General features: G+C 37.2%; 1 protein-coding gene across 7 annotated transcripts in view; it reads right to left on the bottom strand.

Moving 5' to 3' along the window:
• LOC149239726 (uncharacterized) overlaps positions 1–16279 on the bottom strand; it is a 408199-nt gene that overhangs the window by 170868 nt on the left and 221052 nt on the right. For 3 of the 7 annotated variants that reach the window (XM_089373506.1, XM_089373507.1, XM_089373509.1), the window contains 5 exons: positions 4577–4727; positions 4388–4454; positions 4227–4307; positions 3819–3937; positions 3601–3686 (listed from right to left, as the gene is read on the bottom strand). In XM_089373506.1, the coding sequence (XP_089229632.1) occupies positions 3601–3686; positions 3819–3937; positions 4227–4307; positions 4388–4454; positions 4577–4727 (504 nt within the window). Of the gene's footprint in view, positions 1–3600; positions 3687–3818; positions 3938–4226; positions 4308–4387; positions 4455–4576; positions 4736–12799; positions 13213–16279 lie in introns of those variants that run through there. The other 4 variants (XM_089373508.1, XM_089373511.1, XM_089373505.1 and 1 more) reach the window with 4 other exon arrangements.

Raw genomic sequence — 16279 nt, 5'->3', positions numbered from 1 at the left:
TTGTTGCTCCGCCAAAATGCTAGAAAAGCCCCCACAACACTTCCCCAGACTCCACCTCAAGTTTCAGCCCCTAACTCCCTTCACTCCACAACCTCCAAGCGTGCCTCCTCCAAGAGTTGCGCAATCCCTGTACTGTTGCTACCAATCCTCTCCACAAACTCGCACTCCCTGTTGCTGGTACGAACTGGTATAGGTAGGACTCCCTCCTTGGGCTGGCACTCGAAGTCCACCGAAGCAAGGGTTGAGATCTCCGCTCAAAGACACTCGTGTGCTAAACAACATTGCAGACTTGGCTTCAGCTCAAGCGTGTTATGTCAAAGACACAATTTCTGAATAGATGAATGAATGACCAAAATGAGAGCCTCTTGCTCTATTTATCAAAGAGCCTCCAAGATGCCCATGTGAGCCCAGCTCGACTTTCCCCACCAACTTCGCTCCAATGAGAGTGTCTTCCACATGTGGGTCGTAATTCTCCATGGGGTGGCCCCCACGCTCCATTAGAGCCGCAATATTTCCCTTCCTAATGTTTGGGCCCCCACTTAATCCCAAAATTCATGTGGGGCCTCTGAACCCACATCTCCTAAGTGCAAACATGAAATATGACAAAATTGGGCAAGATTGATATTTCCCTTAGCAATATTGCTAAGTGGGAATATCACATAATGTAGTAGATGTTGTAAGATGTGTCTCATACTTATTGTACCTTGTAACTTAGTTGAACTTTTGATGAATATATAAGAAGAAGAATCTGGTTGGGTTTTCCCCCTTGCGAGGTTTTGCCCTGGTCTCTAACCTAAATCCTAGTGTCTCTAGTGTGCATGTTTTTCTTCTATTTCTTTATTGTTCCACTGCTTTGCTAATGTTATTGTTCTCTCTACATAATTGCTAATGATGATATGATGTTTTGGGGTGAATATAATGTGTAAATGTTGAAAAATATTAAAAATGCAGTTATTTACAGCAAAGAACAAACTTGTCCTAAAATTAACAAAACAAATCTCCTTAACTCTCTCTCTCCTTCGCACGTTTGAACAGAAATCAGATGATCTTGTGGGTGATTTGAATTGCTCCAAATGGGTGAGGACAAATAACAATATACAATTATTGAAAGAGCTTGAATAGGTGTGTCTTTTCACTGAGCCGACCTGTACTTCTTGGAGGGCCGACTTGACTTTTGGGGACAATTTAAATTCAAAATTTTTTCTTTTATATTTATTTTATGGACCGACTTGGCATAGTTGGGAATACCGACCATAGCTACCCCAAAATTCAACACATCGAGGTCGACATGAGGATTCATAATATTCCTAACAGAAAGCATAAAATAAAACTTCTTGTGCCCAATTTGCAACAATCCTACAAATCAAGCTTAAAAAGAGGGTTTCTAGGAGATATAACACCCCTTCAACATAACACGTATTTTTCCCCAAACTTCCAACACAAACCTCTTTCTGCTGAAATCTTACTAAATCCTTGTGTGCTATTTGGAAATGTTTATGCTAGCGCCAAGTTTGTGTAAATCGACAATCAAATTCTTGTTGTCCTTGTCCTTGCCAAGAGTTATTAAGTAGCTTTTCATATACTATTTGAAATCCCCCCCCCCCCCACCAACCTATCTTCAACGTCGCAAAGCCAACTTCTAGTCATTCCATGACGAACTCTATTTTTTCCTCTCCAAACACTTGAGATGCCCTCAATTGGAAGCTTAAGTTGCTTTAATCTCTCATTATGGGAAATATACAAAGATGGACAAAGTATCTATTAATATTGTAAAGCAAGAGAGGTAGGGTATGACCTTCTACCGCAATATCTTGAGTTAAAGTTTTACATGGTCTTTGATTTCAACCTCTTTTCTCATATGATCAAAATGAAAAGATGAGAAAGATAACAAGTGGGACTAAAAGAAAAGCTAAAGAAGACAAGTTGAAATTGACCACTCCATAGTATCTATGTTGTTCATTATATGCATCCTACTACTTTCTTCCTATTCACCTTCTTCATCATTAAACACAGTTATATTTTTACCATTCACCTTATTCCTCATGTAGCTTTTGAAGTGGCATTCTTGATATAACTCTCTACATTATTGATGATACTTAGTAAATTTGAATGGAATTATTTTTGGTTTTATATAAAACATTCCATGAATATAGACTTCGGGCCCAACTGCCCACAACTATAACCAATCCAAATCCATCTTAACCTCAGATCTATCAAGCATTGAGAGGGATCAAATCCCTTGAGGTGCAAACCTTTACTAAAAATTCTGTACTCTAAAAAAGGTTTGCAACTCAAAGTATTTGATCCCTCTCAAAGCTTAATAGCTCCAACGTTAAGATGGATCTAAACTAGTGATAATGAAAATCAAAGTTATTTGGCTGCACTCAACAATATGAAGTTGGGGACTAGGGTTAGTAAGGCCTTTTGTCTAGCTTCGTAAATTGGTGAGCACATAGAAATTAATCATTAGAAGATACAAGCAATTTTGTTTTCAGAAAATGCAAGATGTGTTGTACAAAAAGTCCTTGTTGCTCAACTTGATCTTTATTCTTAGTCCAATTCTCTATGTGATCTCCTAAGTAAATATCAATATACACTTCCATGCTTATCTACAATGATTCAAATGCATCTATGTTACCACATCTTTTGTTGTTCCCTACACATTCTCAATGCGTTTGCTATATCACTAACAAATGACAATTGACTATATTGAAGCAATTTACTTTATGCAACTAAACCTGACACGCATTTTAAAACATTTAAAATCAAGAGATGAACCAGCATAATAGCGCCTTTAAAGGGGGTAGATGTTATAATATGGACTAAATACATAGACATATGAATAAGGAACTAAGTTTCACCACATAGTGCAATGCATCATTTATTGTAACATAGCAAAATGAAAATGCCATAGGTTCTCAATGTAGAAGGTTTAAGACTAATTTGCAGGAACATTACCTCCCATACCAAGCTCGTAAATGTATGGGAACGTGGGTACAGGTATAAAATGCACATCGTACATGTCCAAAATATTTTAAGTCCTGTACGACTGTGCAAAAGTTCATTTCACGAAATAGAAATGTGTTTCGACCTGTATACGCATGTTTGAGCACACTAGTAGATGTGGATGCCAAATCCCTAGACACGAAATCTCTCTTGTTGCTCCTAATATTTATGGTGATGTAGGTGGAATTGGAATTGGAATCTCCTCTACCAATCCACAATCCAGTGTTAAAAATGCATCTTGTGATATTTTTGTTGATGAAGATAAAGATGATCGTGTGATACATATTTATTAGGCTTTAGCTCATGTTTTTGGATGTATAGCCACATCTATAAAGGCTACATTTGAATTTTGCATAATGTAATCAATAATCATTTACGGATTTCCTTCTTAAGTGTTATTGATGTGTACCATTCTTATTTTCTTGTCAGATACGTGTGTGTGTACACAACCTGTTTGTGGTTCACATATTCACAGCATTCTCGTTTCGGCAACCCATACCCAATTCCAAGTTTCATGCAACTTAGGTTCAAGAAAAAGACTTGGCATTCTTTCAATTAATATTAGATGAATCTGGACAACAAAAGATATTATACCAGTGCTTTTAGCATGCTTTCCTTTGTCTTGATACCCTGGTGGCTCAGCTATCTTTATGTACTCCCCACCACAAGTCTGCCGATGCCTGCAAGTTAATACACGCACATAAATTTTCCCATTTACATCAAGACAGCATATTAACAAGGGGCAACATAGATAGCCTGCTATCACATAAATAAGGAAGCTGCCTCAAAATGAAAATAACCATTTGTCTTACCGGTGCCAATGGCAACGAATATCATCACAAAGTTCATCACGAGCAACCCTTCTCATACAGTCTGAAGGTGAAGGTTGTCGATTCATAGCCCTCTTTATCAGGTCTCCACAAATTTGACACTGCAATTCGTAACGCAGATCCAATTTCTCGAATATGAGAAGTAAACAGTTGTTCACGCTACATTTTCTAGATATAGTTCACAGAGTTGTGGCAATCATCTAGCTTTAAAGAGCAAAAGAGACTAAAAGTTCCAAATCAGAAAATCAGAGGACAAAAAACACTTAGCTCCAGGTTAAAAAACCGTTGTTAAATTCCAGGTAGCCTAATCATATCACACCTCTTGCATCAAAATTTTATAGAAATAGCAGCTATACCATAAAAAAGGTTATAGTATTATGATATGCGTACCTTCCAATGATGGACTCTATAATTGTTAACCTCGTCAGTAAAGCTGTGATAAATAGTTATGGCATAACCACTGGCAGGCCTCTACAATAAATATGAAAACTTAGTACAAGACAACTCTCACACATATATTCATAGACTAAGCAAAGAGTTTAGAACCCAACCTGATGATCAGGAGCTGTGCTGGTGTTTATTTCTTTCATCGTCTTTTGAAAGAAAGGGCCATGATCACTGTTTAAAATATCACAAAATTTAATGCATCTAGGTGAAAGGAATAGAATGGCTTACGGAAGTGCTACTGAAATAACAAAGGCAGATACGAGAATGTATGTGCACTTATGGAGGACACATACTCATGGTCTTTATTCCCGTCGGTAAGCCACAAGTACGCATGGATCATTTCATGCAGTAAGGTGTTCTTGAAATCAGTACTTGAACGAAACTTTAATAATGGTTCTGAAAGGCGTATAGCACAACCACCCAATTTCATATAATGGCAGACGCCTGCACACCTTAAAGAGAATAAGAGTAGAAAGACAATAATATTAGTTATAAAAAAAGGTACTATATTCCACTTCTAGACACAACAGTGAAACTTAAAAAGCTATGCCCATCGCTTTAGATGAAATTATATAGTTATTGCTAGATAATTAGAATTACAATTTCATGTTTTTCCTATCTCAAAGGATCTCTATTTGTTGAGAAAGTGCAGTTCCAATTATCTTGGAACTATCTATATTATCTCCTTGCATGAGTTGTAACCAATTAAGTCGATTGTTAAATGGAACCAGAAGATAACCACAATGAACACTTCGAACAATAGTTAGCATGCTTGTGCTAAATGTTGATGAGAGTTCTAATCATAAACCAGCACCAGTTACATTCATTAATCATCCTATCAATTTATTTATTGTCATTTCCATGATATTCTGTTTAAGCCAAAGCAGTATTCCAGTAGGGAGAAACACGATGTATTTGTTCTCCTTCCCTGCGGTACTACTTTTAGCATCTTATCAAGTTTACCATATTAGCAAAAAAACTCTCAAAGGACAATCTTACTAATTGTAGGCTCATTACCTCTTACTTCCAGCTTCCAGACAGCTTTAACCACTAGAGGTGTCATGAGCAAGTCTTCAATACTATAGCTCAGGCAAAGTGGACTCGGGAAACACAATCATTGAACCACAAAAATGTCATCGCCCAATTCTTCTTGGCCTTGGAACTAAGAAAACTAATGCTTGACACCTTTAGGACTTCTTTCTTTGAATCGTTTCCCATTTTGTCTTTTGGGCCTTTTAGCATTTGATTTTATCTCTTTTTGACACTCACTACGTTCTGTTTCATTCATGTTAGACAGGAACACATCCTACACTTAAGGAACCCATCCATGGGGTTCCCATGTCACAAGGCACTTGACCGGGATGGGGACACTCCCTTTTCGTTCGGGTTGACCAGGATGGGGACACTTCTTTTTCGTTGGGGACATGGCTCCAAGGTGTCCCTGTGAAAATTCCTAGATCTAACAATCTCAGGAATCCCACTGCAACGAACTAAATCTACTTCACCTAGATTGTAAATTACATTACAAGCTTATTTCAGATTTCTTTCTGAAACAATGAAGTAAATTACTGAAGCAGCCTACACCAAATTAATTATGATTCTGAAACATAGAAACTGAGCAAGGAAAATAAAAACACATAGGACACAGTTATTTTTGGACAAAAGTCCCTAGAAAAACCCAATGCGGGAAAACCGGTGCAGCAACTCTAAGGGTTTATTATTATTAAGCAGTAGAAAATACTGAATACCTCACATGGTTATTCAGTTACAGAGAGAAACACTGGCAGAAGCTTTGTGCGTTTACCTCACACAATCACTGAGAAAAAGTCCCGTTGTTCTGGCTGCTGGATGAGGTGCCCCTGGCAGCCACTGCATTGTCTCTGTGCTGCCTCTACGTTGTCCCAGTGTCAACCCGTCTAGGCACTGCGTCACCCAACTGGGGAATCAATCAGTAGCCTAGAGTCACTGCTCTCAACGTCCCAATCTCACACCCCGGCTTTCGACTGCTGAAACTGACCCTCTGCTCTGACTTTCGACTTTCTCTCTCTCCCTCTACGCTACTTCTGCGTGGCCCTTCTAGCCTTGCGTTAGCCTCTGCATCAAGGCTACTGGATCACTCACTGCCTCTCTCTGCTGATGTATCTCCAACTGAGAATCTCTCTCTCCAAAAGCTGCTATCCCTGCCCCTCAACTGCAAGAGATATCCTCAATCAATTTTTCCTTCTGAGAACTTCTCACTTCAAAAAATTGATTTCCTCAATCTCTCTATGTGTTTTCCAAATGACCCTCAAGCTCCTTCTTATATCTTCCGGTTGGACAACCAACGGCCTAGATTAAATCATAATCAAAGGCTCAAATCGTTTTAGCATGATCCGTGGCTTTTTCTAGAAGTTCCACCCTTGATTAGAATATTACCCATTAATATTTTGATTTTCCTAAGTTTAGACTTAGGAACCCCATTAGAAATATTAATTATTTTGATAAAATCACGTCTGAGTGGAATTTCCCAAAACGCTTTTTAGGTTCTTTGGAATACATGTACCTAAGCCTCCCTGCAAAATTTGAGGCTTAGAGCACATCCGATGCTACCACAAATCAACAGTCTCTTGCCAGAATCAAGGATGTTCAAGGGGCAATTGCGCATCCCTCAACCTGATGGCCCCAACAACTGCCAAAATGGGCTGTTTTGGTGTCTACTCAACCAAGACTGATCCCTGATCCCTTATGAGGTCAGCTTGGCAAATGAAAAATAAAATAGTAAAAGAGCAAAAAAACCTAAGATCAACAATAGAAAAATGTCATTTGACATGTTTTTGGAGGCAAGAAGACATTTGTAACTGGTATGCTAAGCACACAAACCAACCAGCAAACAATCCACACTAATTATTTGGTCTTTGGATCAGGCATAGCACGTTGCAACCATTCTCAAGCTTTTGAGAGGTTCAAAGGTCTGCAGTGAAGATTTAATGTGGACAGCAAGTTTGGACTGAATGCTATTTAGGTATTTTGCAAATTTGAACTATGTATCCACTCACTCGCTTTAAATAGCTGAATTATGATTTTAGGTTTTTTATTGTTAATATATGTTATTTTTAAACAACAATGATATGTCCTATGCTTTAGAGCAATTTTACTTCAATTTATTTATGAGCCCAATATTAATTTCAGTTTAGCAATCACATAAACATGTAAGTAAAATGTTGATAGAACATAAACATAAATAGTAGAAGACAAGCCAAGACAAGAGGACACAAGATGTGGCACCAGCCAAGGACAAACCCCAATGTGGGGAAACCCTTGATCAAATCTTCTTTTAGTCTTCAATAGTTCAGCAGAGAGAGATAGTACAATTTACAAATTCTGATAATTTATAACAGCAGCAAAAGAGCCCTAACCAGAAAAGTCAACACTGGTCAACAGGGCAGATTTCTTCCTCAATTCAGCTCAGTCAAACCCAGTCAACTTCGGCCTCCAACAGCAAGTCTAATCAGCCCAAAACAGTCCGAAAAAGTCCAGTCAAAACTGGTCAACAAAAGTCAACCCTGCAGCCAGCCCTAGTACAGTCAATGCTGGTCAAACAGGAGGTTAGATTGCCTTGGTTCTTGTGCCCAAATCTGTGGCCTGCTAGGACAGAATTCCTCCACCCAAAATCGCACCAAAAACAGGTCAACGCTTGGTCAACGCAGTCAAAACAGCCTCTGAAATTTTCGGTCAAATCTGGTCAACACTGAAACAGAAAAACCCTTCCTTCCCTTCGCACGTGTGGAGAGCAGCTTCTGATTTTTGTACCCAATCAAAGTAGGAGAGAGAAGATGAGTGAGTGAAGTGTGTCCAAATGAGGATGAGGCATCATGTATTTATAGGCAAGCGTTGAGGATGAATAGATGTGACTGTTGGGCTTCTGAGCCTACATGAGTTTGCTGGCCGACCTTGACAATTTGTCCATAATATAAATAAATTCATATCTTCATTTGTACATGTCAAAATCGGATGACCTTTAGATCAGTCCTACACCTCTCCGAGAGAGAAATCTAATAAAAATATCAGCTGTCATAAGTAAGATGACCCATGTAGAGTTTGGTCCTAGTTGCCAATTTTAACAATATATTATATATAGAATCTGAATAGTGTGTGTCTCATGTTATTAAAATATCATTTTAGTTTTCCCATTTTTTATATATTTTATATAAAATCTGAATGGTGTGTATATGTGTCATGTTTATCTTGCCTAATTGCTTAATTTTTAAAGCAATTTTGAATATCTTGATTTTTATTTTTTTTCGCCCACTTTGGGTGAGCACTAATTTCAGGTTAGGTGCATGATGAGTGTTCAATTGCAAAACAATCACAGGACAGTTGCCTCCTCCACCTGGCAGCGGCATGCAGATAAGCCGCATGCACCATTTGCAAGCAATGTGCTGGCAATTATTTGAGCACTTAAAAGAGATTTGACAGCACAACAGTTATGGAGGACACAGGGAATGTCATTTTGGAATTTGGTTTGCAAGAATGTTGGAAGATGGAAACACGGGCCTTTCCCAAAAATCATATCACTCGGCATATCCACATCCATCGGCTTTTGTGAACTGGTTTGCACTAGTACTATAAATCAGTTGTTCTTGGCCAAATGTTTTTCAAACGTAATTGCAAGTTCCAGACTTTGGATGTTAAGTGGACTAGAGGCTCCAAGTCTCTTTCTGTTCTCCTCTGGTCTCTTTCGGGTCTCTTTCTAGTCTCTTAATGTTGTTCTTTGTTTCACTCTGGGTTCAGTTTAGGCCCTCTTGAAGTTTCAAGCTTCTAGATTACTGACTCTATGTGGCTCAAAGGTTGTTTTCGTTCTCCCTGGAGTCTAGTCAATAATGGCTCATTCTCAATGTTATCCAAGCTTCACAACAGTGATCAAAGGCTTTGAATTTTCCCCAGGAGTTCCTCTGGTGGCTGCCTACCAGTTCTGGCACTGCTTTCATGGAACGGTTTTCCAGGCTCTCTTCCTGATTTTGACTTTGATCTACTTTGTATTCTCCTCTGGGGTAGCGGGTTATACTTTAAGAGTTAGGAAAGGATCCTATGGAAGGGGTTTTGTTTGAGTCCCTAAGCTCTCAATTCCTTCACACTTTTTTCATCTTCACTCTCTAGTTATCTTATCCTCAGTCAAAAGATGGTTTTGGCTTTGGCCCTGTGCTGGGAAGTCTTTGGGCCTGGGCAACTTCTGGGCACTCAAGTTCTGTCTCATCTAAAGGAAAACTTTTCTAAGTCCATTCCTGTGCAAAGTTGTCTACAAACCACTTTCTTTTCTCACTAGGTTCTTCTCTCTTCGCTGGTGTAATACCATGCCTCGAGGAAGAGGCTTTCACATCAGAAGAGGTCATTTCCTCGAGGCTTTCACATCAGAAGAGGTCATCACAATAATAATGGTCCATCAACCTCCTGGGCACGAATAGCAGTAGAGCACTTGGCACAAGTCCATTACAATAATATCCCACCAATAATCCAAAGGTATCGCACCAGCAATCCAAAGGGCAATTGAGGATGCTGAGAAGGAAGCCAGAATTAAACGTAGACTTATTGCCAGTACCACTGAAGAAGTCTTGGGGCAAATTGGCAATTGGATTCTAGACATAGGCAGCACAGGATCGAGGCACACCAGAATCCAGAGACATGCAAAAGATGGAATGACAGCAATGGCAAGAAAGCTTGCCAATATAGAATTCACAGACTCATACGAGGATACAGGCCCACCTATTATAATCGAGGTGGAATTTGCCACTTAAAGAGTTTCTATTTATGGCAACTGACAACACACTTGTTTACGTTATTTTGATGACAAATGAAGATAGAATGGTCTCAAGCGTGCGTAACTATGTTACACGAAACTTCTAAGAACCTGGCATTTCAGGCTGCACCCGTACCCAAAACTCCGAAATTCTGCCAAAATTCGACCAAAACTCGACCTTTTTATAATCATCTATGTGAATGTGAGTTAATATAGACATGGTTTTCATTCACTTATGGGTCTTATTTCTAATGATTATGAGAGTTAATATAGACATGCTTTTCATTCTAAATTGTTATCTATGGGTTTTATTTCTATTTTATCAAAAATAATGTGTTAATTACTTATTTATAAATTTCTCATATGACATTTTGGATTATGTTTCCATTTTTAGGAAGTGAAGTTTCTAAGAATACCCATTTCAGAAACTCCAAAATGTTTTGGTGCTTCATGCAACTTAGGACTATAATATGTTTAGCATTTCAAAAACTCCAAAATGTTTTGGTGCTTCGTGCAACTTAGGACTATAATATGTTTAGCAGGCACTAAATAATGGGTTTTGCTATCAGTTTCAGGCTTTTTATTTGGAAAAAAGCAGTAAGGTAATGTTATTCCTTTCCTCTGGTTTCCCTTGCGACAGGCAAGTGAGCATAGCAATGTTAGATATTACTCTTTTTGATATGATTTAATACAAATTTTCTAAGTACCTTACACAAATTTATTAAAAAAAATGTTTATTTGAGAGAAACTTTTAACTGTCCTCAAAACACGTTCTCCCATTAAAAAAATCATTTTTTAAGATGATGTCAATTTGAGAGAAACTTTAATGGTCCTCAAAACACATTCTGCCATCCCCATCTCACAAAGTTTTGCAACATAGCTATCTTTATTTCTTTCACAGCTCTCATGGAGATGCTTTAACACTCTCAGCATCCACTCATTAGTCATTGCTGAACATTTTTTTCCAGGTTACAAAGTCTGGGAAAAGCCACAAATACTTTTTTTCATTTTGAGGATGGTTAAACGAAAGAATTTTCAAGTATAAGACCAGTCAACAGTCAACAACAAGGCTCAAAGCTGTTACAACAATATTTAATACAAATTTTCAACTTACTTTACACAGATTTATTAAAAAAAAACATTTTTTGAAAGATGAGGTCAATTTGAGAGAAAATTTTAGCAGTCCTCAAAATGCATTTTGTCATCCTCATCTCACAAACTTTTGCAACATAGCTAACTTTATTTCTTTCACGGCTCTCATGGAGATGCTTTAACACTCTCAGCATCCACTCATTAGCCATTTGTGCTCATTATTGAACATTCTTTGCAGGTTACAAATTCTGAGAAAAGCGACGAGTACTCTCTCTCATTTTGAGGATGGTTAAACCCTAGAATTTTCGAGTATAAAACCAGTCAACAACAAGGCTCAAAGTTGTTACAACAATATACTTAATATGAGCTGAACATATCACTTGTGGGAGTTAAACCTGGGTGAACATATTACTTGTGGGAGTTGAACCCGATTGAGGAGGATAACAATCATTTCTCTTTATGGCCAAAAAATAAACACAATTAACCATGATCAATAGTGATTGAACCTTGGTGAACATATCACTTGTGAGAGTTGAACCTGGGTGAAGAGAATAAAAATAACAATCATTCCTCCTTACGACCAAAGATAAACACAATTAACCATGACCAGTAATGAATATATATTTAGATTAAGTTAGATTTCCTCTATAATAGGTTGTGTTTTACATTCCTTCTCGAGTCCCTTTAACACTGCCTTCCTGGCCCGTAGAGAAATGTTTAGTGCAGCTTCTATTCCATTCAATCATTTCACAATTACTCGATTTCTCTTTGCATAACTATTCTTAAAATTTTAAATTGTTTTATTTGATAGGAAACCCACGAATCCTCTTGCATTCTAGAGAATTTTCCATTGACCTATCGGGGTTTTGCAATTCTATATAACTTCAAACATTTAGAAGTTAAAGTTCTTCTCAATGGTTCATAGATCCGACTTTAAAATAAATTTGTACTTCTAATTTTCCTAATAAACCTACACACTGGAGACCAATTCATTTTATTCAGATTGCTGAAGCTTCATAGATCCGACTTTAAAATAAATCGTTACTTCTAATTTTCATAATAAGCCTAGACCCTGGAGACCAATTCATTTTATTCAGATTGCTGAAGCTTCATAGATCCGACTTTAAAATAAATCTGCACTTCTAATTCTCATAATAAACCTAGACCCTGCAAATCAATTCGTTTTATTCACATTGCTGAAGCTTCATATCTCAGGGATGGAGGGCTACTTGGTTGCAAATAATCCAAGTGCTCAAAATAAGTCGGGCTCTTCTATTTGCTAATCCCTCATTCACTCCCGGGATAAATATTCCCTTCCGGGGTATGTAATTTAGGTAACCGAATTCCCATTATCCTTAAAGATTCACTTGGTATACGCTGTTTACGGACTACGTACCAGATAAAAGCTGCAGTAATCAAGAAGTCACTACTCGCTGCCGCCTTTAACAATTTTACAAATTTGATCGAAATTCCTCTTCATCGGTTCATGAAATTTCTTTTAATTGTCATTTTCCATAAAGAAAGTTAAGAGCAAATTTTGATTGTCTAGTGCATCGAAATTTCAACGAGGATCGACGATAGTGAAATTTTTTATATGAAAAACCTGTGTGCAGGAAAAAATTGTAAGGTAGGCTGGCGGGGTAATTCTTACAAAGTCATGCGCTTGGAACTCCAATCGACTGTGCATGCGCCTAAAGCGTTGCCAAAGTATAATTCATTGTAATGACAGAAGAGAGCATGGATGTCTGGGTTGGGATCCAGAAGATCTTCGTCCCTCAATTTTCCCACCTCCATCTCCAGTCTTGCTGTTACTCCTTTTTTAATTTCTTCATTCATTCCATGTGATGTGATGTGTCTTTTACGTTTTTTATTTTCCCTCGCTCTTCCTCATTTTCGCGCAATCTAACTTTCGATCTTGATGCATCTCTACGCACGAACAAGTGGTATTCAGTGGTGCGTATATCCTAATCCTAGGTACAGCGAGAGTAGAAAATATACAATAATACAAAATAGGAAGAGGGTTTGTGATGAAAATAAGAAGCTGGTTTCCTCAATCTTCGGGATAAAAAAGGAGCACAATATACAAAATAGAAAGAATGTTTGTGATTAAAAAAAAAAAAAAAAAAAAATTGTAATTTGATAAATGAAAGTGAACAATGTGAAAAAGAGCAGTTAATATACAATAATATAAAACAGAAAAAAGGTTTGTGATAATTAAAAAATAAAAATAAAAATAAAATAAAATAAGAATATAGGTTTTTTAATTAAAATAAATAAATAAAAGTGAACAATGTGATGAGTAGAATTTAAATTTTGGATTATAAAATTGGTTTAATGATAAATATTTTACGTAAGTCAATAAAATTTGTGATGATGATGGTTAACATCCACTGAGACCAAATTGGTCTATCGGACCTATAATTTTCTTAGTCTTTAATTATCTGGCTCCTCGTCTTTCTTGGCAAGATTGGTGTTGTAGCTTTCTTTTTTTTCTCTACGGTCTTCCAACTTCCTTTATCTTGCATCTCCTTCATCTCTTCTGGTTCTAGGGACATTGGTGTCTTAGCTTCGCGATCTATTATGTTCGTCCTTTTGAAGATAGTCGAAGAAGAAGTTTGGTGTAGGAGATCTGCTTTGCTGTTAAATGAAGATTTATTTTGTGCAGTATTCGAATCCTCATAACTGTTGATTTGTTGGGCAGGGCTTTCTCCCTGCTTGTCTTGAGAGTTGTTTCTTTCTTGCCCGATTTCTTGTGATTCAGAGTTTTCTGTAGAGTATTCTTCTTTGATGACAGTGTAGTGTTCTTTTTGAGCTCCTTCCCACCATGTAGATTTGTGGTGGTTTTTTCTAGCAGAATTTTTCTGTGAGGCTTTTGGGCAATTTTTGGCTAGATGGCCTGTCTCGAAGCAGGATCGACATCTGAAGAGGACACTTTCATAATCGAGTTTCTGGTTCCACACATAGTCTTTCTTGTTAGGTTTATTTTAGCTGGGAATCCTGAGATAGCAAGATAAGAGATTTTATAGAGGTTTAGAGTAGGATGTGGTATATAATAACTTTCTTTTGAATTAAGTAAGTTTTTTCAATAAAAAGAACAATATGTCTACATCATGGGTAAGCTCAACTAGTTGTACCGATTTCGTTGGGCATTTGGCTAGATATGTGCCAACAAGTGCTCAGTTTGAATCTCGCTATGTTCAATGCACTATGTTATGTGAGTGAGTTTACTGGGGATGTCATCCATGAATGTGGCGAAGTATCCTTTGGGTTTTCTACCTGGTTTTCCTTGAAAAAATAGAAAAGAAAAAGACAACATGACTTTAGTCTAAATAATAAACCCAAGATCTTAACATGTGAATATCTCTAAATAAATAATAATGTCTACCACAAATCTCATAGTAGGTCGAATAAGAGACAATAAAATGTCATTCAATTTCAAGGTTCCTATTCAATAACTTTCATATACATTAGTCATAAGTTATTGATGATTGATCTCCATTCTTAATTTGCAACAGAAAAAAAAAAAAAAAAACCTAAATTACACAAGATGATATCATTTTGGGATTCAATTGCGCTAAGTAAGTCATTCATGTTTGACCATTTCCATGAGAGGTAGTCGTAACTGACTAATTTCTCGTGATTTTTGAAATGTGACAACTAATTATGTAATTATGAGTAAAAACTTTATTAGTTACTGCCAGTTAGTTTTATACCGAATAGCAGTTATGTAATGGAGGAGAGGCTCTTATAAAACTGGTGAATGCCCGAGGGAATGTAAAATCATGGAGCATCATTCTTAATTAAATAAATATCCAATCCCTTGCCCTGTGGATGTTTCCTTGACAAGTTGTCAAGGTTTTACCACGTAAAATATTGTGTTTACTTGTGTGTGTATATTTCAGTTTCCCTTTTAACTTCTTTACATTTCTTTCTTGCTTGATAAACTGTTGGGTTCTACAAGTGGTATCGAAGCCTAAGTTGAAAGTTGTCGAGTAGGGGTGAAGAACTGAAGAAATGTTGTGATTACTATTTGAAGAACCATTTTTATTACAAAGAGAAAGGGTGATGCTCCCTCTGTCGTTGTGAAGGACAAAGGAGACGTCGGTTTAATAAAACGGTTAGTCAAACGCGGTAGAGCCGTTGAAGTTCAGGCTCAAACGCATCGTGCAGAGACCCTGTCGTTGGACCGCTGGAAAAGGAAGAAGCTTAGCAAAGACCCTACCGTTGCAACCACCGAGAAATGAAAATCCAATTGTAGTTTTTTTCTCTCACATGGAAGAATGCAGAAGGATCTATGTCATTGTTTTAAGGAGTCATTTCTCTCAAGTTGAGGTGCCATCATTGGATGAACGTTGTTGAGAGGAATGTCGACACAGTGTCGCAGAGCAGTTCGGTGATTGTTGGAGGACGTTGTTGAGGGGAATGCTGACACAGTGCCGCAAAGCAGTCAGGTCATTGTCGGAGGAACGTTGTTGAGGGGAATGTCACACTGGTACAAAATGAGAGATTAGTGACTATGCAACTAAAAAATTTAGTCACCACAATTATTTCAAGTGAATTATTACTAGATTTGACCAATTAAGTGATTGAACTAAAAACGACTAATTTAGTCTAGGGATAAAATATATGACTAGATATTAAGTGACTCAACTAAAAGCGACTAACTTAAATGACTAATTTAGTCGAGGACTAAAATATATGACTAGATAATAAGTGACAAAATTAAAAATGCTTAACATAAATTAAAATTGATTAATCCTTTACTTGTAAGGACACAATATCATATTTGTAGTTGTTTATGTTGGATTTGACATATCTAGGTGACATATCTATGGTATAGTAAACACTCTTAAGCTTCACATGAGTACATGAATGCATGAAACACCTTGATATTTAAGCTCTTTAATTATAATTGTGAAGGGTTTACAAATTTGCATCATGGTCAAATTTTGTTCTTGATACATTTTTTTAACACAATTGACATTTTAACCACACCCTTACGCAAATCAATTCATGAGAACGTGAAATGACTTGGTTCATAAAGCTAATAATTCACTATTTTTAAGATTGTCTTAATGGTTTACTTAATTCTTGCCTTTTTGTAGATGTATGATCACTTTCTAATTTGAAA

The sequence above is a fragment of the Pinus tabuliformis genome, chromosome 8 (genome assembly GCF_031772625.1).
Source record: "Pinus tabuliformis cultivar Carrire ecotype Pingquan chromosome 8, CPIR1, whole genome shotgun sequence".
Lineage (NCBI taxonomy): Eukaryota > Viridiplantae > Streptophyta > Pinopsida > Pinales > Pinaceae > Pinus > Pinus tabuliformis.
Note: the sequence above shows the minus strand (reverse complement) of the source record. Positions and strands in the feature narration are given on the sequence as shown.